The 21,393-nt window shown below is 46.7% G+C and overlaps 1 protein-coding gene across 1 annotated transcript; it reads right to left on the reverse strand.

Annotated features, from left to right (window-relative positions):
* Positions 1-959: 959 nt before the first annotated feature.
* Positions 960-20,521, reverse strand: Got2 (glutamic-oxaloacetic transaminase 2). The gene is made up of 10 exons (XM_042693464.1): positions 20,332-20,521; positions 11,804-11,960; positions 10,400-10,528; positions 9,389-9,448; positions 8,577-8,738; positions 7,630-7,734; positions 6,744-6,894; positions 5,900-6,065; positions 2,750-2,900; positions 960-2,174 (listed from the first exon to the last, which is right to left on the reverse strand). The coding sequence occupies exons 1-10, from the start codon at positions 20,412-20,414 to the stop codon at positions 2,052-2,054; spliced, it is 1,287 nt and encodes a 428-aa protein (XP_042549398.1). The 5' UTR covers positions 20,415-20,521; the 3' UTR covers positions 960-2,051.
* Positions 20,522-21,393: the final 872 nt, after the last annotated feature.

Consider the following 21,393-nt stretch of genomic DNA (forward strand, 5'->3'; position numbering starts at 1 on the left):
AGGCTTGAACTATGAGCCTAGGCAGTCTCTGAACTCCTTTTGCTCAAGGTTAGCATTCTACCACCTGAGTTACAGCTCTACTACCAGCTTTTTCTGTAACTAGGACAAGTCTCAAGGACTTCACTGGCAGGTTTGGCTTTGAATTTCAATCCTCAGACCTCAGCCTCCGGAGTAGCTAGGATTACAGGGGTGAGCCATTGGTGTCTGGTGAGCTGCCAACTTCAGACCTTCCATTAGATCTAGGATTTCCAGGACCTTACAGGGGGAATGGCTCAAGTGATAGAATGCCTGCCTAGCAAGTGGGAGGCCCTGAATTCAATTTTTCTTTTTCTGGCCACTCCTGAGGCTTGAACTCAGGGCCTGGGTTCTGTCCCTGGGCTTCTTTTGCTCAAGGCTAGCACGCTACTATGTGAGCCACAGTGCCACTTCTGGCTTTTTCTGTTTATGTGGTGCTGAGGAATTGAACCCAGGTCTTCATGCATTCTAGGCAAGCACTCTACCACTAAGCCACATTCCTAGCCCCTCATGTCACTTTTTATTCACCCTATCAACTTGGCTCTAGATGCTGAAAGCTGCCCCGTCCCTTCACCCTCCCACCCATTGTCCATATCCACAGGATCCTTTCACAGGCCTCCATTTGTCTTCTGGGGACCTAGGGATTATACCTTCAACCTTGACATGTTTTTTTTTTTTGTCGGTTGTGGGGCCTGAACTCTGGGCCTGAGCACTGTCCCTCAGCTCTTCAGCTCAAGGCAAGCGCTCTACCACTTGAGCCACAGCGCCACTTCCAACCTTGACATCTTTGGACGAGCTGAATGGCTGGATGATTTGCAGTCAGCACTTGGAGCAGCTAACACTTCTTTTGGCTTATGGTTAGCTGGACATGATTCTAGACTTTGGGAATACTTATTCAGTCTTACTCCTCCGCTCCCCCCATTTAAGAAAAAAGTGGACAGCAGTTGAGTCTACCATAATTTTATTGTAACAGAGAAACCAGGCTGCAATAGGTCTAGATTAGAGCAGATGGTGGTTATTTTTCCAAAAGGCGGAGTCTGAGCCTGTGGGCAGCAATCACAACTAAGGTTGTCTTCTTTCTGATCCTCCTCTGCGCTGCCTCCTATCACTCAAGGTGTGGGATGAGCATTCGCAGGCCAGCTGAAGGAAGAGGTTGAGCTGGGCAGAGGTCCTATCCCAACAGGAGATACTACAAACCGCTGGGGAGGATGCCAAAGTAAAGTATAGTACCTACTCTCCCACTATTCTCTGCTGAGAAAGGAAGAGTGTTTGATGTGGAGAGACAATCATGTTCTTCATTCTTAAATTCTGGTAGAATGAGAATGATAGTCGATCAATCAAATAGCAGAGTGGGATGAAAATCTAGGCTGGTTTTCTTCTGATTTTTTCATCCTTAAATAATAATAATAAAAACTAGCAATGACAAGAAGAAAGCTTTTTTAAAAAAAAAAACAAGACAGGAAATGGCATCTATTATTTTCCCTGCTGCAGTAGCCACAGACTCATTGGTTTTTGGAAAGCACAATTCCTGAACTGGGGTGTTGATAAGGACAAACATGAGGACAAAACTGCTAATGACAGAAATAGGTCTTCTCTCTCAGCTTCTAATATGAGCTAAGTCTTGGCTGGATCCTAACACCATACAATGCCTCAGTTAAAGCTTGTGAAATATTGCAGTTTCAAGACTGACCGTTTTTGTTTGTTTTGGTTATTCTTTTTGGTGCTTTGACTTTCATGTACATGTAAACTCTTTCAGAAAAGCTAGAGGCAAAAGGATGGGGGGGAGGGGGCGGGGAAGGAAGAGTTTGGTTGAGAGCCACAAAATCCCAGACACCAAACATGGATGCCCCTGCCCTATCTCATGACCTGTTCTTGGCTGAGCAAACTCAGTCACTGAGTGTTCCGCACTGGTTGGAAGAAATGACCTATTCGCTACCCCCCACCCCTCATCCTCATGGGAGTCTCGCAACAGCAGAGGCTGAAGACGACAGGAAGGTTGTCTCTGTTCAGGAAGGTTGTCTCTGCACCCCATGGGTTTACTTGGTGACCTGGTGAATAGCATGGGCAAGGTAGCCCACATTGTTGGAGGTGACTCCAGCCACAGAGATGCGGCCGTCCTTCGTCATGTAGATGGAGAACTCCTTGGTCAGCCGCTCCACCTGCAGAGAGAAAGAGCTTGGGGACTTCTGGGTGGAAATTTGTCAGCCCTAGCAGGGCAAGTTGTTCAGATAGAAAAAGAACAGAAGGCTCCATCTTCTTACTAGAGCCTTAATCCCATAATTCAGTGTGGGAGCTTATAATAAAAGATTTGAAACCTATTCTCAAGTAGGATGATGGGTTCTGAGGCATGAATAGGTGAGGAAAAAAATATCTCCGAGCTGGGCACCGGTGGCTCACGCCTGTAATCCTAGTTACTCAGGAGTGAGATCTGAGGATCATGGTTCAAAGCCAGCCCGGGCAGGAAAGTCCGTGAGACTCTTACCTCCACTAAACCACCAGAAAACCAGAAGTGGCGCTATGGCTCAAGTGGTAGAGTACTAGCCTTGAGCTGAAGAGCTCAGGGGCAGTGCCCAAGCACTGTGTTCAAGCCCATGGCCAATTAAAAAAAACCCAGACAAACAACATGAAAGGCTCCAAAAGAAATGTTTTCAGGGAAAATCCCAAAGAAGCAGGTAGCATAGGAGGAATTCTTCTGCCTCCTAAGGACTGGTCATCTGTGGGATGATCAACTCACCTGCTCAGGCTTTAGGCCAGTGAAACAGAACATGCCAATCTGGTCAGTGATGTGTTGCCAGTTGTGGTGTGAGCCCTCCTTCTTGAGGTTGGACACCAGTTGGGTGCGCATGCTAATGATGCGGTCGGCCATGCCTTTCACTTCCTGCAACCTGCAAGGAAACCCAGAGAGGTGGCTCATTCTAGCCGAGAACCAGCAGTAAGCCAGTGTTTCTGTGCTTCAATTCTCAATCCTTAAGTAAGTCCCACCTTGTCAATGGATAGGGAATAATACATATGTGTTTTTTTCAGTTTTGGGAGTTGTACTTGGAGCCTTGTGCTTGCTTGGCAGGTGCTCTACCACTTGAGTCTTGCCTCCAGCCCATTTTGCTTCAGTTGATTTTTTTTGTTTGTTTTTGGTCATGGGGCCTGAACTCTGGGCCCGGACACTGTCCCTCAGTTTTTCAGCTTAAGGCTAGTGCTATACCACTTGAGCCATAGGGCCATTTCCAGTTTTTTCTGCTTATGTGGTGCTGAGGAATCAAACCCAGTGCCTCATGCATGCGAGGCAAGCACTCTACCAAAGTCAACTATCCAGCCCTTCAGTTGATTTTTTTTTTTTTTGGGTCCAGTCGAAAGGCCTGAACTCTGGGCCTGAGTACTGTCCCTTAGCTCTTCAGCTCAAGGCTAGCGCTCTACCACTTGAGCCACAGTTCCACTTCTGGCTTTTTTCTTTTTGCTTATGTGGTGCTGAGGAATCGAACCCAGGGCCTCATGCACGCAAGGCAAGCGCTCTACCACTAAGCCACTTCCCAGCCCTTCAGTTGATTTTTTGAATAAGGTGTGGCCTAATGTCCTGGTTGGCGTGGATTTGGATCCTTCTATTTATGTTTCTCATGCAGCTAGCTGGGAGGAAAGGCACATGTCACCTGTCTGGATTTTTACTGGTAGAGATGGGGGTCTCGTGAACTTTTTGCACAGGCTGGCCTCATATGGCCTCCCAACTCTGCCTCCTGATTATCTAATATTATAGGCATGAGGCCCTGTGCCCAGCTGAAGAAATCAATTTTATAGCATTGCATTACAAGACTACTTTGACCGGACAATTATAATAGTTAATATATATGCATGTTAAGAAAAGTGAAGGCAGGGCTGGGAAGGTGGCTCAGTGGTAGAGCACTTGCCTTGCATGCATGAGGCCCTGGGTTCAATTCCTCAGCACCAAATAAGCAAAAAAGAAAAAAGCCGGAGGTGGCACTGTGGCTCAAGTGGTAGAGCGCTAGCCTTGAGCTGAAGAGCTGAGGGACAGTGCCCAGGCTCAGGCCCCGCAACCGGACCAAAAAAAGAAAAAAAGAAAAGTGAAGGTATTATTTCAAAACTTAAGAAGACCAAGGGAAAAGCTGTGTGCTGAACAATCAAATATGGCCTTATTCTCAATACAGATGTAAAAACATTCTTCCTTCATAATGAAGGCAACGCACTCTGAACTTACAGCAGGCCAAGCCGGATGCTGAGTGCTGAGGACTGACATGTAGTCTTTTCCTTTGACTAATTCTGAGAGAGGATCTCCCCACACCTTTCCCCTACTTGCCGATCCTGGGGCTTGAACTCAGGGCCTGGGCTCTTTCCCTGAGCCTCTTTGTGCTCAAGACTAGCACTCTACTACGTGAACCATGGCACCACTTCCAGCTTTTTCTGTTTATGTGGTACTGAGGAATTGAACCCAGGGCTTCATGCATGCTAGGCAAGTTCTCTACTACCTAGCCACATTCTCAGCTCCTGAGACAGGGTCTTACTATGTAGAGGCTGGCCTCAAATTCATAATCCTTTTGCCTTACCCTACTGAGTACTGGGACTACAGGTGTATACCATCTTTCTTCTCTAAAAGCTTATAAAGTCTGTGTGTGGTGGCTCATGCCTATAATCAGTTATGTAGGAAGCAAAGATCCAGAGGATTGTAGCTTGAGAGCAGCCTAGGAAAAAGTGAGGACCTAGCTCAACAAGTAAGTAAGGTATAGTAAAATCCCACCAGTACAAAACAATAAACAGGGCCGGGAAGGTGGCTCAGTGGTAGAGCACTTGCCTTGCCTGCCTGAGGCCCTGGGTTCGATTCCCCAGCACCACATAAGCAAAAAGAAAAAAGCCGGAAGTGGCGCTGTGGCTCAAGTTGTAGAGTGCTAGCCTTGAGCTGAAGAGCTGAGGGACAGCGCCCAGGCCCAGAGTTCAGGCCCCATGACCGGACCCAAAACAAAAAAAACAAAAACAAAACAATAAACAACAGGAGAGGAATAAGGGAGAGCGATAGAGGGTGAGGTTGATGGGTTATGGAATGTCACAATGAAACCCACCTTGCACAACAAATGTACAGTGACTGTACAACAAATGACAGGCGCTGGTGGCTCATGCTTCTAACCCTAGCTACTCAAGAGACTGAGATCTAAGGGTCATGGCTTCAAAGCCAGCCCAGGCAGAAAAGTCTGTGAGACTTTTATTTCCAATTAACCAGTCAAAAGCCAGAAGTGGAGGTGTGGCTCAAGTGGTAGAGCACCAGCCTTGAGCAAATAAAGCTCAGGGACAGTGCCCAGGCCAAGTTCAAGCCCTAATAGGAGCACAAAAAAACAAACCAATGTCATTTTTTATGCAGGATGTAGTTAAATAGATTGAAGGTCAGTAATAAAAACAAGTATTTAAGATGCAGAGTATAGTAATAAAAGACAAAAATATGCCGGAAGTATTGATTCAATGTTAGCTATTACTGTGACAAAAATAAAAACATGGTGGCTAGGAATAGCTCAGAGGTAGCACACTTGGGCAAACCTATCATGTCTGAGGCCCTAGGTTTGACCTCTAGCATTACAATACTAAAACCAAAATATGATCTTTGTAAGGAAGTTTTTCTATGCAAGTACTACAATTTGAACCAGATTCCAGGGGAAAGTAGCTTTTGCTAAGTACGGATGATATGTATGAAGGATAGCATAAACACCAGCCAATTCTCAATTTTATGGGTCTCTTTCAGGTAAATAACTTATTTGATCCAACAAAATATGCTCTCCCTCCTCGTACCCTTTCCACACAGGACCTAGAAGGTTCTACATGTCACTGCAGGTCAGTCACTAACTGGCTTTGAAGGGGCTGGGACTGGAACTAAGGGTGGCTGGGAAGTCTTTACCACTGCTTCCGCAAATCTGGGGATGTCAGGATGGTGGAGGCGATCCGGGCCCCATTGAGTGGAGGGTTGGAATACATGGGACGGATCAGGATCTTCAACTGGGACTCCACTCTTTTGGCTTCCTCGGCATCTTTGCAGATTACAGTGAAGGCTCCCACACGCTCGCCTGAATACAGAAAATGATCACATCAAGAGAGTATTCCAGTCTCCTTCCCTCCCACACACACTGGGGGTTGAACTTGCACTTGCTTAGCTGGTACTCTACCATTTGAACCACATACCCAGACTTGTGTCGTCCCCCACCCCCCCCCTCGCTTCTGATTTTGAGATGGAGTCTCTCAGACTTTTCTAGCTGGCTCTCTTAGAACCATGATTCTCCAGATTTCAGCCTCCTGAGTAGTTAGGATTACAGGGGGGAGCCATCAGCATCAGTTTTAAGGTTTTTTTGCTTCTTTTTGGTCAGTCATGAGGCTTGAATTCAGGGCCTGGGCACTGTCCCTGAGTTCTTTCGCTCAAGGCTCGTACTCTACTACTGGTTTTCTGGTAGTTAATTGGAGCTAAGAGTCTCACGAATTTTCTTGCCCGAGCTGGCATCATTTGAACCATGATCCTCAGATCTCAGCCTCCTGTGCCCAGCATTTTATTGGATCTATTTTCTTGGCACCTGGATCAGTTTTTGTTTGGGGATCATCAGCTTTCTTTGCTAAAGGAATTCATGGATATTTGGAGAAGATATGGCTAAGAAAATCAGTCAAATCCACTCTTACCTCTTTGGGTAAGGACTCACTCTGCCTCTCATTCTGTCTAAGCATCAGAGCATGTATCATACTGGGTCCTTGCTTACCATATAAGCCCATGTTCTTGGCATACGATTGGCAGAGACAAATGTTAATGCCCTGTTCGATGAAGTGGCGCACAGCCCAGGCATCTTTGTTACCATCACCGCTGGCAAAACCTTGGTAGGCCATGTCAAAGAATGCAAAGAGATTCTTTTTCTGGGAAGGAATGAGAAGACCAGAGCTTTAGTCAGGCTGTCTGCGACGCTTGGGCTCACTGGGACCAATGCCACAGTTACACAGCTTCTCCCTAGAGGGAAGCTGGAGTGATATCTGAATTTTCCTAGTGTTAACACCGCAACAGTTTTTAGGTTTTGACTTTAATGGATATGGTTTGCAACAAACACCAAGGTGTCTTAATCTCAGTGTGTGTGCAGTGCCCCTTAGTCAAGCAGGAGGCTTCTGAGGTCCACAGTAGTTTGCTGGGGTCAGTCAGCACAGAACCACTTTCTCCTGACAGCGGTCTCTGTGTTATGTCTCTTAACTCGTTCTGCTTGCAGCTAAGAATTGACAGAAGGTAGGGAAGATAGTGACACAGCAGGAGTGATGTTTTCCTCCCTAAGAATTCTGACCAGTGTCTTGAAAGTGGCAAGAACAGGAATGATGTGAAAACCCATGTGAGAGGAAGAACACGTAACTCTGTGCACATGGAGGCGCCCAAAGCAGACAGTGCGGCCGGAGTGCAGGCCAGCCAATGACAAGTTGTACCAGAACTTGGTATATTCAGGCTGAGCAAAAACATTATTTCAAACTGCTCATGCATCATGTATCACTAAGAGCCCTTTCCTGGCAGTTCGTTCATGGTGCAGGCCTGAAATTCATTCATTTTCAGTCAAGCTAAGCGTCCCAGGCTAGTTAATAACCACCAGTCACCCATCTGCCCACCCTCCATACCTTCACCACTGATGCGATTTCCTTCCACTGCTCTGGACGAGGGTCTACACCCGTGGGGTTGTGGGCACAGGCATGCAGGAGGAGAACACTTTGCTCTGGTATTTTCTAAAGAGAAAAACAATCAAGAAAAGACTTGGCATTGCATTGTGTGTTTATTTTCTTTGCTGGTCCTGGGGCTTGAACTCAGGACAGGGCTTGAACTCAGGACGTGGGTACTATCCCTGAGCTTCTTTTGTTCAAGGCTAGTGCTCTACCTCTTGAGCCACAGAACCACTTCTGGCTTTTTATTTTTTGGCTCCGGTCGTGGGGCCTGAACTCTGGGCCTGGGTGCTGTCCCTCAGCTCTTCAGCTCAAGGCTAGCACTCTACCACTTGAGCCACAGCACCACTTATGGCTTTTTTTTCTTCTGCTTATGTGGTGCTGAGGAATTGAACCCAGGGCCTCAAGCATGCAAGGCAAGTGCTCTACCACTGAGCCACCTTCCCAGACCATTTCTGGCTTTTTATGAAGTTAGTTGGAGATAAGAGTCTCAAGAACTTTCTTGTCCAGCCTGGCTTTGAACCGTGATCCTCAGATCTTGGCCTGCTGAGTAGCTAAGATTATAGGTATGAGCCACCAGGGCCTGGGCACTGTCCCTGAGCTTCTTTTACTCAAGGCTAGCACTCTACCACTTGAGCCACAGTGCCACTTCTGGCTTTTTCTGTTTATGTGGTACTGAGCTTCATGTATGCTAGACAAGCACTCTACCACTAAGCCACATTCTCAGCCCTATGTTGTGGAGGGAGTCATCTGAAACTACAGGGCACTTCTGAGAAGTGACCAGTAGAACTTGAGGCCAGAGCATTAGCCCACCCCCAGTACTGTAAGGCAGACACAGGAGACATGGAATGTCCACATGGAAGTTTATTCTGTTGTTTCTCCCTTCCCATTCTGGAAGCCGTACTTACTGAAATGTCTTCTATGGCGCCTGTGAAGTCAAACCCGCAAGTCTTGGGGTCATAGTATCGATAGCTCTGGAGCTGCATGCCAGCATCCCTGAAGATGGGTGTGTGATTCCCCCAGGTTGGTTTGGGCAGGTAGACGTCTCGGCTGAACTTAAAAAATCTTTGCTAAAACACGAGAGGAAAGGGAATGAAACAATCATGAAAGACAGGCAAAAACTGGTGGTACACTTTACTGAGATAACATTTTCCCCACTGAAACCTAGCTACGAGAATCAGAATTCAGGCTCTGACAATCAGCTTGGCTAGGTAGCAAGGACCTGTCTGGGCCTCACCTATATTGTAAAATGAAGTAAATTCAACCAATTAAGACACAAACTCCCTAGTAACAGTAAATGCTCAACCATTTGAACCTATTAGCATTAGTATTATTATATTCATTGCAACTTCTCCAAAGTACTTGCTTTCTTGAATTCAGGGGTTGCTCAGCTTTGTTTTTTTTCCCCTCTCACAGCTGGCACACTATCATTAAAACCATGCTTCCAGTTCCAGCTTTTTGCTAGTTAATTGGAGATAAGAGTCTCATTTGGTCTACCCGGGCTGGCTTTGAACTGTGATCCTCAGAGCTCAGCCTCTTGAGTAGCTAGGATTCCAGGTGTGAGCCACTAGCATGCAGTTTCTTCATAGTCCTTTCTTTTATCAGAGAACAGGACTTGCTAATTCTTTGGAAAGAGAAAATCTACATCTGGTAAGCAGTCAGACAGAGGACTTGGCACCTTTAGCTTACAGTTTACTCCCAAAGGAATCTCCAAACTTACCAGAAAACTGGCTCCGATCCTTAAGGCTCCAGTTCCAGAAATGGTCTGCACAGTGACAAACTGCAGGAGAGACACTGGGTTAGCTATGTCTGTGCTGCCCAGGGTGTGCTCTGGACTTCAGAAACTAATTCCCTACAGCCTGTTTGTACCATCATGCTACATGAAAAACGTAGCCAACAAATCCCTCCCCAATATACAAAAACTGATTTATACATGCAAAACAAAAGGCCACAGTACTAAAATATTACTTTAGAATATTTCAAAACATGATGACTCCCCGCCCCCCCCCTTGCTCCTGAGTCCTGGGGCTTGAACTCAGGTTCTGGGCTGGGCACTGTCCCTGAGCTTCTTTTGCTCAAGGCTAGCACTCTACTGCTTGAGCCACAGCACTACTTCTGGCCTTTTCTGTTTATGTGGTAGTGAGAAATCGAACCCAGGGTTTCATGCATGCTAGGCAAGCACTCTACCACTAAGCCACATTCCCAGCCCCATGATGACCTTCTGGAACAAAGAACTTTGCAAAACAAGTGAACATATACATCAAGATAACACTGAACACTGATGATGTTGCGGACTGAACATGGGGTTTCACATATGCTAGACATGAGCTCAACCACTGAGCTCTACCCCCAGCTCATGCCTTTTTTTTTGTCAGTCGTGGGGCTTGAACTCTGGGCAGGGGAACTGTCCCGCAGCTCTTCAGCTCAAGACTGGTGTTCTACCACTTGAGCCACAGCACTACTTCCGGTTTTCTGAGTGGTTTATTGGAGATAAGAGTCTCATAAACTTTCCTGTTGGGCTGGTCTGGCTTTGAACCCCAATCCTCAGATCTCAGCCTCCTGAGTAGCTAGGATTACAGGCGTGAGCCACCGGCACCCGGACAGCTCATGCCTTTTTGGTTGTCTAGGAGTTCCTATTCTGTGAGGAGATAAAACTGTTTCTTCTAACTGGTGAGCTTTTTTGGTTTGATCTAAAGCCCAGACCTGCAGGACACAAGCATGTGTGGCTTACCCGACCACTTTTCAACACCTCACTGTTCTCTCCCAGGGCCAACTCTGCAGAGGCCTTACAGAATTCAGCCAGTCCCCCAATAGGCAGGTATTCCTTGTCAAGATTTTTTGCAGCAATCTGAGCCTCTGCCTGCACAGGAAAAAAAATGTGATTATTTAGTTTGTCTTTCATGGAACCACTATGATTGCTCATTAATGTTTTGTTATTTATTTTTTTAAATTTTAGAATTACTTTGACTTCTTTGGGGGCTGGCACAGTTGGTCTTTGAAGTTGGCCTTACACTTACTAAGCAGGGGTCTACCACGAGCCATGCCCTTCCCCCTTTATTTTTTATTTTTTGCTGGTCCTGGGGCTTGAACTCTGGGCCTGGGTGCTGTCCCTCAGCTCTTCAGCTCAAGGCTAGTGCTCTATCACTTGAGTCACAGAGCCACTTCCAGCATTTTCTGAGTAGTTTATTGGAGATAAGAGTCTCACTGACTTTCCTGCCGAGGCTGGCTTTGAACCATGATCCTCAGAACTCAACCTCCTGAGTAGCTAGGAGTACAGGTGTGAGCCATCAGTGCCCCACTCACCAAATAACTTTGTATTTATTCTCCAGTGCTGGGGCTCAAATCCAGAGCCTTTTATATGCTAGATAAGCATTCTACTACTGAGCTACACTCCTGCACTGAATAATTTATATATATATTTGTTTGTTTGTTTTTGTTGGTCATGGGGCTTGAACTCTGGGCCTGGACACTGTCCCTCAGTTCTTAGCTCAAAGTGGGTGCTCTACCACTTGAGCCTCAGCCCCACTTCTGGCTTTTTCTGCTTATGTGGTGCTGAGGAATCGAAACGAGGGCTTCATGCATGCAAGGCAAGCACTCTACCACTGAGCCACCTTCCCAGCCCCCCAGCCCTTTTTAATATATTTTTTTGTAAAGATACTGTTCAGAGGGGTTACAGTTACATGAGTAAGGCAATGAGTACATTTCCTACGGAGCACTGTTACCCCCCCTTTGCTAAATAATTTTTACAACTTGCTCTAAGGGGATTAGTTATATTTAATGGCACAACAGAAACACTTCTGATAACAGTGTGTTATGGAGAAATGGGAAGTAGCAACAACAGCCTTTATCCACAGAGGGCTAGTCCTCTCCCAGGAGCCATGTTAACATTTCAATCCTCCTGTGTACCCTTAGAATTAGACAAGACATATGCTTATTTTCTAATTGTTGAAAATACCCTGGGGTCTCAACCTTTTACTTTTACAGTCAAGAAACCTATAGCCCAGAAAGCTATAGTGATTCATGAAGTGAAGTGCCAAATCCAGGCTCCTGGACCTGGTCTATCTCCCCTTCAACCTCTCAGAAGCTTCCTTCTGCTTCCCCCTCCTGACTCAGAGGCGAAGGACGGCAGGCTCACCTTCCGGACACTGGGGAGCACATACGGCTTCCCATTATCGTCCCGGTATGCACCGACGCCCAGGTTCATCTTTTTGCTGTTGGTGTCTCTCTTGAAGGCTTCGGTGACTCCCAGGATGGGATCTGGGGGTCCCATTTCCACCTGGGCCCACCAGGAACTGAAATGACAAACACTTTACCTCAGTCACACGAACTGCAAGATCTATTTCAGCCAATGTTTGTGTTGTACACAGGATATAGCAATAGGTACCAACAATCTAAGAGCACAAAAGGTTCAGATTACCTTGCAGAAGACTAGAGAGCAATAATTTCAGTACAGTACTGTGGCATGCAGAGGGGGAGATCTCAATCATTCTGGGGAGGACACAGTATAGGCTTAGTTATTATTTATTTAGTTATGGTACTAGAGCTGCAGCTCAGAGCCTCTTAGATTTTTTTTTACTCAAGATCAGTGCTCTACGACTTGAGCCAGGCCTCCACTTCCAACATATTGCTGGTTAATTGAAGATAAAAGTCTTTCAGGGGGCTGGGAATGTGGCTTAGTGGTAGAGGGCTTGCCTCACTGCATGAAGCCCTGGGTTTGATACTTCAGTACCACATACACAGAAAATGCTGGCTCTGTGGCTCAAGTGGTAGAGTGCTAGCCTTGAGCAAAAGAAGCTCAGGAACAGCGCCCAGGCTCTGAGTTCAAGCCCCAGGACTGGCAAAAACAAAAAACAGATCGAAGTAAAAAGTAGGTTGTCTTGGCCCAGACCCCACACAGCAGCAGCCACCCAAACGTTCTGACCTTTCCATTCCTTTATCTACTAGAAATTGCGAAGAGCTACTATTGATTCTTGACTTTGTCTCATTTGTTTGCACAAACAGCTAAGAAGGCACCAGTGTCATGCATATGACAATCTTCACAGTCTTTGTGCTCACATTGGGAGAGGCCTTTACTATGGAGTCTGCGTGGGGACCTAGGGATCTTTGGGAGCCTGAGGCAGAACTGAAGCGGAAACTGCCTCTGTTGGCAGAACATAGCACCCGCCCCCCCCCCCCCCCCCCCCCCGCACTGTGGGCACAAGCACTTTCCGAGCTCAGGGGGCTGATATAGGCAAGTAGATAGAGCTTCTAGCTGGCTGAAGGTCCTCAAAGAATATCCATGTGGGGTGCAATGGTAGGTATTTACTAATTAGAAATGAGGAATTTGAAGTAATATACTAATTGCCTTACTCATTTAACTGTAACCCCTCTATACAGCATCTTAACAATAAAATAAAATTTTAAAAAAAGGAAAAAAGAAATGAGGAATTTGACAATAGCAATGATGGAAACACACTGTGTGTTAATGTAAATGACATCTGTGTACTGCTGGGAAATAGTTTTGAGTCTACAGACTTCCTGACACACCAATCCCACAGAACATGAGGACTGATGGGAAAGTGAATCCAGTCATTGGTTGCAGTTTATTAATCTGACAGCTAGTGTGTAGATCTCACCCAATGATCACTTGTAGATTTCTTCTTTTTTTTTTTTTTTTTTTTGCCATTCTTGGGGCTTGAGCACTGTCAGGGCCTGAGCACTGTCTCTGAGCTTCTTTTGCTCAGGCTTGAACTCTACCACAGCGACATTTCTGTCATTTTCTGTTTATGTGGTACTGAGGAATTGAACCCAGGGCTTCATGCATGGTAGGCAAGCACTCTACCACTAAGCCACATTCCCAGCCCTTCACTTGTAGATTTCTTAAAGAAGGTATAGAGCTTGTTTGGGTGGGTATTCTGTCTTACATTTCTGGACCATGGCACATAGATGTGGTATGGCAGTCACTGTAGACCTTTCAGACAGCTTTGTTGGAGGCGGGGGAGAAGACAGTGGCTAAAGCCCGCTCCATGGGTTACTTCAAATGCTGAAGATCTGGTCCGTCTCTGGCCTCCACTTTATTAATATCAGGGAGGCCTTTCCTCTCCCTACCACTTTTGAAGCATGTGGGAGAGCAAAGCAGTGGTCCTGATTACATCTGCAAAGAAGCTATGTGTTAATGTTTTTGTTTTGTCTGGTCATGGGGCATGAACTCTGAGACTGGTGTTGTCCCTGAGCTCTTCATCTTAAGGCAAGCGCTCTACCACTGGAGCCACAGTGCCACTTCTGGTTTTCTGGTAGTTAACTGGAGATAAGAGTCTCACAGACTTTCCTTCCCAGGCTGGCTTTGAACTGAGACCCTCAGATTTCAGCCTCGTGAGTAGTTAGGATATAGGCGTGAGCCACTGGCATCTGGCTGTGTTAATGTTCTAACAAAGTTTGCCCAATACTGATGGGCTAGCTTTCCTGGATTAGTGATTAATGGTGAACCTACAACATGAAAGGTCATTTCTTATCTTTTTTGCAAACTTGTTGTTTTTCCTATGCTTTATATTGACTCTAGTATGGTCTTGATTATATAAACAAGAACAAAAAAAGATTTTCACATATTAAGGAGCTAAGTTATTCTTTTTCTTTATTCTTGTCTGTGGTGGGGTTTGAACTCAAGGCCTGGGTACTGTCCCTAAGCTTTTCTGCTACTGTTCTACCACTTTGAGCTATAGCTCTACTTCTGGGTTTCTGGTGGTTAGCTGGAGATAAGGGTCTCGTGGGCTGAACTGTGCTCCTCAGATCTCAGCCTCCTGAGTAGCTAGGATTACAGGTGTGAGCTTCCTTAGGTTATTCTTTGGGTTAAACAGATTGTCAATGGTTGTTTCTCAGGTATTCATAATCCTATCTTAATCAAGTGAACAAATGTTACCTAATAAGTTTTAAAAAATTGGTCTTCACAAAACTGGATCTAAAATACAAAAACCAAAATGTCCAGCTTTCATTAGAAACTACCTTTGAAACTTCTACAGAGTCCCTGGAAAGTACCAGCTATTTTCCCAATAAACTCCTTTCTGGCTTGGGTGCTGGTGGCTCAAACCTGTCATCAGGAGGCTGAGATCTAAGGGTTGTATTTTGAAGCCGGACTGGCCAGATAAATCTGGCACTGGTGATGAACTCAAAACTAACTTGGCCTCAACAGCTGTTAAATGGTATGTGTGGTTAATTCTATGATGTAAGAATAGATTCTTCTGTTTTTTTACATTTCCCATTCACTTTTTTTTTTGAGGGGGAGGGGGAAGGGATTAGTTCTGGGTCTTGAACTCAGGGCTTGGACGCTGTCACTGAACTTTTTTGCTTAAGATTAGTGCTCTACCACTTGAGCCACAATTCCATTTATGGCTCTTTGCTGGTTAACTGGAGATAGAGTCTCATGGACTTTCCTGCCCAGACTGACTTTGAACCATGATCCTCAGATCTTAGCTTCCTAAATGGCTAGGGCTACAGGTGTGAGCCATTGGTGCAAGGCTGTAGACACTTGCTTTAACAGTCTCTTTAACAGCTTACTGACTGCATGGGCTCCAACAGCAGCTCAGGTACCAACCAGCTGTGTGAGCAGAGGCAGGCCAAGCGACCGGACTGTCTTACCTTTCCTCATGCATAAAACAGGCACAACAGTACTTATCTCCAGAGTTGGTATAAGGATGCACAGTGAACGCTTGATGTTTTTCACTGCCTCTAAATGACCACTACTATGCTTTTATTTGCAGCCACTTGCCATTAGTATGCAGCCTGGTGAGGCTAGAAAATAGACAATATAGGCAGTACATGATCATAGACATTATGACCAAATGCAAGTCATTCTGGCTTTCAACCATCCCTACTCACCTTTTCCCATACTCTCACCCCATCCTTAGCTCTAGAGCTAGGACTCAAAGTCCTCTCCTCTTTTAAATTGTTGTTCTAGGTTGCAAAGAAGAAAGATACAACTTCTGAATGGGGCCTGCAGTGAGCTTTGGTTGCCACCCACAATTCATCCCCAGGAAACTGCAAGCACCTGCCTATCTGCATCACTGTCATTAAGTGCTGTGTGAGGGGAAGACTTTGAATGTCAAGGACATTCAACCTTCAGCAAAGCCACTTTCTCTTTTAAGAAAATAGGCCACTTCTCAGGCTCTTAAATAATGACACAGCTGCCCTAACCACCAGGATAGAAGGCACCGTTCTTGTAGTATAAAAAATAATTACATGTCAAGTTATTAATTCTCCACATCCTTCACTGATTACTCCACCCCTTAAAATGGCAACGACTATCTGCTGATGTTGTAACACAACTTTGCAGTAGATGCAAACAAGTGTGTGCTAGGGGTAAAACCCATGTCCACAACCTGTGGCCTACAAAATAATTCCTATTGATGTTCTTTGGACAGAAACACAAAGCCTCCATCAAACATTGAGCAATATTGACCAGCCAACCAAGGAGATTGTTGGGTACAAAGTATTCCAATAAACATCCAGTTTCAAGGCTTTGCATTTTCAGGAGGGGTTTGAGGAAGAAGGCTTAAGTCTACCTAATGTGCTACAATTTTAAGAATGCTTTCCCTCACATTCTTCTTATTCTAGAAAGAGAACTTCATGCCAAGCCCACAGTTCTGATCTTTTAACTATTAGTTATTGTGCCACTATTGTACATGGCTTTTATAAGAGTCTCATGATACTCCTTTCATTACTTCATTACCATTAAGTAACTAAAAATAGGCTGGGGGAGCTGGGTACCAGTGGCTCACATCAGTAATCCTAGCTATTCAGGAGACTGAGATCTGAGGATTGCGGTTTGAAGCCAGCCCACGCAGAAAAGTCTGTGAGACTCTTATCTCCAATAAACTACTTAGAAAAATCCAAAAATAGTGTTGTGGCTCAAGTGGTAGAATGCTAGTCTTGAGCAAAAGAATCTCAGGGATAGTGCCCAGGACCTGAGTTCAAGTCCCAGGATGAGAAAAAAAATAGGCTGGCGGTGTTTAGCTCAGTGGTAGAATGTCTGTTTGCCTAGCATTCTCCAGGCCCTAGGTTTACTCCCTAGCACCATCAATCAACAAAAAGAAAGATCATTATAAAAAACATACAAGAGTACTTTTTTTTTTTTGGGGGGGGGGGAGAGATAGGAAGGGATGGGAAGGGGAAACAAAGGAGGAGCCAACAATGCTTGATAAGAAATGTACTCATTACCTTGCCCATGTAATTGTAACCCCTCTGTACGGTATTTTCACAATAATTTTTTTTTTAAAGTACTTTTCTTTCTTCATTGACTTGTGACTGAGTCTGATCTCATGTCATTATGCTTTTATACCACAGGTCAACAATGAATTGTTTAACACTTTTTGTTTAAAAAAAAAGTACAGGGGCTGGGAAGGTGGCTTAGTGGTAGAGCGCTTGCCTTGCATGCATGAGGAACTGTGTTCGATTCCTCAGCACCACATAAGCAGAAAAAGCCGGAATTGGCACTGTGGCTCAAGTGGTAGAGAGCTAGCCTTGAGCTGAAGAGCTGAGGGACAGCGCCCAGGCCCAGAGTTCAGGCCCCACGACTGGCAATAAATAAATAAAAATAAAATAAAATTAAAAAAAAGTACAGGACTGAGAATGTGGCTTAGTGGTAAAGTGCTTGCCTAGCATGCATGAAGTGCTGGGTTTGATTCCTCAGTACCACATACACAGAAAAAGCCAGAAGTGGCACCGGCAAAAGAAGCTCAGGGACCGTGCCCAGGCCCTGAGTTCAAGCCCCAGGACTGGCAAAAAAACCCAAAAAACAAAAAACCCCAAACAGCTAACTCATACACTTGCATTTAGAGAGAGATCTATTTAAGTGATATGAGTACAGAAATTTTAAATTCCCTTGGATAAATTCTTAGCTCTCAAGAGTATCAATTACCAAGGTTTTATGCATTAGAATGAGCTTCCTTTTCCTTTCCTTTTCTGTGTGCTAGTATTGGGGCTTGAATTCAGAGCCTGCAGCTCTTAGTTGTGCCCCCTCCCAGGCAGAGCACTCTACCAACCTGAGCCACGCCTCCACTTCCAGCTTTTTGCTGGTTAATTGGAAATAAGATTCTGAGACTGTTCTGCCTAGTCTAGCTTGTAACCATGATCCTTAGATCTCCATCTCCTGAGTAACTAGTATTAGAGGTGTGAGTCACCAGTGCCCAGTGAGAATGAGCTTTTCTTTGTTCCTTCCTTCCTTTCCATTCATTTGTTCATTTATTCATTGAAAGAGCCAGATATGGTCTCATATGCTTTTGTGTGTGTGTTAGTCCTGGCGCCTGATCTCTAGGTCTGGGCACTATCCCTGAGCTTTTGTGCTCAAGACTAGTACTCTACCACTTCAGCCAGGCCTCCATTTCCTGCTTTTCTGTGGTTAACTGTGGAATTTCCTGCCTGGGCTGGCTTTGCATAGTGATCCTGGGATCTCAGCTTCCCAACAGCTAGGATTACATACAGGTATGAGCCACTGGTGTCCTGTCTCACACATTTTTAATCCTAGCATTTAGGGAGCTGAGTTAGGAGGATTTAAAGTTAAAGGCCAGCCTGGGGAACAAAGCAAGATCCTGTCTCAATCTCCTCCAGAACACAAAAACAAAACAAAAAAAAATCTTTCAATGGATTTAGTGTGTTTTGCACATCTCCCACCTTTCCATTTGACTCTAGATGAAGATCACTTTCACATAAAAGGAGTGAAGGTTGGTATATCACCCCTGAAAAGTAAGTAGCACAGCCAGATAGATCACCTGGTGCTTTCATTCAATCCTGGTTCATTGTTTAAGCATGAGCAACAGCTCCTCCTCTTTAACTGATCAGATATTCTAACAATTTGTTACATACTTTGCAGTACTAAGGTTCCCATTTGTGTTCAGATTTTGATCTAAACATGCAACATTAAAATGTCATACTTGTTTAAAAAATATGTAAAGTAAAATAATAAATATGTAAAATAAAAAATATATAAAGTAAAATAATTCAATTTGAGAGACATGCTAGGCACCAAATGCTGAGCTGTAACATTGAACAAAGCAGATTCTCAGCTCTCATGTGACTAATAGATTCTTAAGCTGAAGGCATGACTAAAAAGGCTTTTAAATGGAGGCTTCAGGCTCACAGTCAAATCAACAAAACTAGGAAGGAGTTTATGGATACTTATAATGGTGAACCAGACTTTCCACTGCAAGTAAAAATCACTCCTTTCTCTAAATCTGCTACATAAATAACTCCTTCCTAATTCTGCTTGATTAGGTAGGAAGGCTTAAAGAGCAAGAAATGATAGCTAGCCAAATCAGGAAGAGGAATGAGAAGCCCTGGCAAAACTGTACTGCCAAGAGATTTCAGGGAGGACAAACTGTTCTATTAGCACGGAGGGATCTCCTTTGTACTTCCAATGGAAAGGCCACAGCTCATATAAAAGGCAAGGCTATGTTCCTGGGAGTTAAGATGTGCCCCCAAATGGTTTTAAGGACTTTTTTCCCAATCCTGAGTTTTTGAGTGCCTGGCTCTGACAGAAATTACTCACTTTTATGCCCTAACTTTTCCCTATGTACTACATATCACAGTTCAAAATGATACACCTGCCACTGTATGTGTGTGTGTGCCCGTGCCAGTTCTGGAGCTTGAGTTCAAGGTCTGGGCGCTGTCCTTAAGCTTATTTTGCTCAAGGCTGGCACTTTACCACTTAAGCTCTAGCTCCACTTCTGGTTTTCTCGTGGTTAATTAGAGGTATGAGTCTCATGGATTTTCCTGCTTGGGCTGGCTTCGAACCAAGATCTTCAGATTTCAGACTCTTGAGTAGCTAGGATTACGGGCGTGAGCCAGTCACCGCTGGCCGGCTACATTTGCCACTTTTTGAGCCGAGGCTTGTCCGGCTCGCTGCTGAATGGCCAGCATTGTGGTCCAGGGCTTGGCTCGGGGAGCTTGGATTATGAAATGTTCTTTTTAACGGAACGCAAGAGCAGGGTGAGATGTAGCGGGAGGACTAATGACTTCTCATCGGCTGAACATCCGAAGGGTTTCAAACAAACAAACAAAAAGAAGCGCGCAGGAAAACACCCAATCCTTTCCCACTTTCCCACCCAATCCTTTCCCAAGGTCACGGGACACAGACTGGGAAGCGGGGTACCAAGGCTGGCACCTCAGAACCGTACTCGAGCGTGCCGATACCCCAGCGGGCCCCACCGAACTCCGCGGGGGCCTCGGTGGGTGACGACAGTGCACCCCGCCGCCCCCCACGCCGGCCGGTCAAGGGCAAGCGACCCCCGCCCCGGCCCGCAGCCAATCAGGGAGCGGCTGGCCCGGCTCCGCAGCCAATCAGCGCGAGGCTGGCCCGACCCGGCCGCCCGCGTGCTCGGCCTCGGCCTCGGCCCCGGCCCTGCACCCACCGCGCCCTCTCGGTACCCCCGAGCCCGCCTTGAGTGGGGCCCAGGGGTCGCCGAGGCTACGGTGCCCGGCTGGGGAGGGATGCGGGGCCCCGAGGCTCCCCGCGAGGGGAACGCCGCATCCTCCACCCCCGGGGGTGGTGGGGGAGACGAACAGGCGTGCGTGAGCGCGTGCACGCGGGGGCCCCCGGGGTCCCGCGGCGCCCCCCGGGGTCCCGCGGCGCCCGCAGCTCGGCTGGGCCGGGCGGCCCTGGGGTCCAGGCGCCATCTCGGTATTCCTCCGGCTTACCTGGCTCTGGCAGAGGCTGCGGCGGCAAGGCCTGGATGGAAGGCCACTCCGGAGAGGACGCGTCCTGAGTGCAGCAGGGCCATGGTGGGCGGCAAGCGGGGCAGCGCCTGGCGGGGAGGCCGGCAGGGAGGCCGGCAGGGAGAGCAACCGCGGGGCGCCGTGCGCGGACCGGAGGGCAAGGTGAGGACGGCGGGTTCCCCGAGCGGGCTAGAGCGACCGCGCGCCAGGCCCGAGCCGCGCCACAGCGGCCTCTGGCGGCCGGGGGCGGCGCTGCCGCTGCGGCGCGGAGACGGGGGCGGGGCTTCATGTGGCCCCGCCCATCTCGGGGCGGGGGGGGCGGTCTCCCCGCTGTACCCCGCGCTGGTCTCGCTCCAGTCGCTTCCTCCCGCCCAGGTGCGAGTTTGGAAAATGCAGGAAGCTTGACTCACGCAGTGGAAATGTTTTCTACCAGGCCCTCAGCTATGCAGACCCCAGGGGGCCAGTTTCAACCCTCAGTCCTCCGCCAGGCTGATTTCCTGGAATGCCTGCTCCTTTATCTCGGTCGGTGCCGCCTGTGCCCGGTGTGGGCCGTGGAGCAGATTAACTGAGATTAGCAGATTATGTCTAAAGACAGGCCCTGGTTGAGTAAGGACAAAACAATCCATGATTATTAGCACCAAACTCATGTGGGTTGTCCTCATGATATGAGTAGAAGGGAGTGCAGTCCTTCCTTCCTTCCTTCCTTCCTTCCTTCCTTCCTTCCTTCCTTCCTTCCTTCCTTCCTTCCTTCCTTCCTTCCTTCCTTCTCTTCTCCTCCTTCTTCTCCTTCTTCTCTTGGCTGGAGGAGAGGACACAGGTCTCCAATGCGCCTAGACTGACCTCCCACTCTTGATCCTTCAATCTTGATTTGCTAGGAATCAATGTGGTGTGTGTGTGTGTGTGTGTGTGTGTGTAGGGGTCGGTAATACTGGGACCTGGGACTTGAGTTCAGAGTCTGGGGCATTGTCCCTAAGCTCTTTTGCTCAGGGCTAGCGCTCTACCACTTTGAGCTACAGCACCACTTCTGTGGTTTTTGAGTGGTTA

The sequence above is a fragment of the Dipodomys spectabilis genome, unplaced genomic scaffold (genome assembly GCF_019054845.1).
Source record: "Dipodomys spectabilis isolate Male_0828 unplaced genomic scaffold, ASM1905484v1 ptg000167l, whole genome shotgun sequence".
NCBI classification, from domain to species: Eukaryota; Metazoa; Chordata; class Mammalia; order Rodentia; family Heteromyidae; genus Dipodomys; species Dipodomys spectabilis.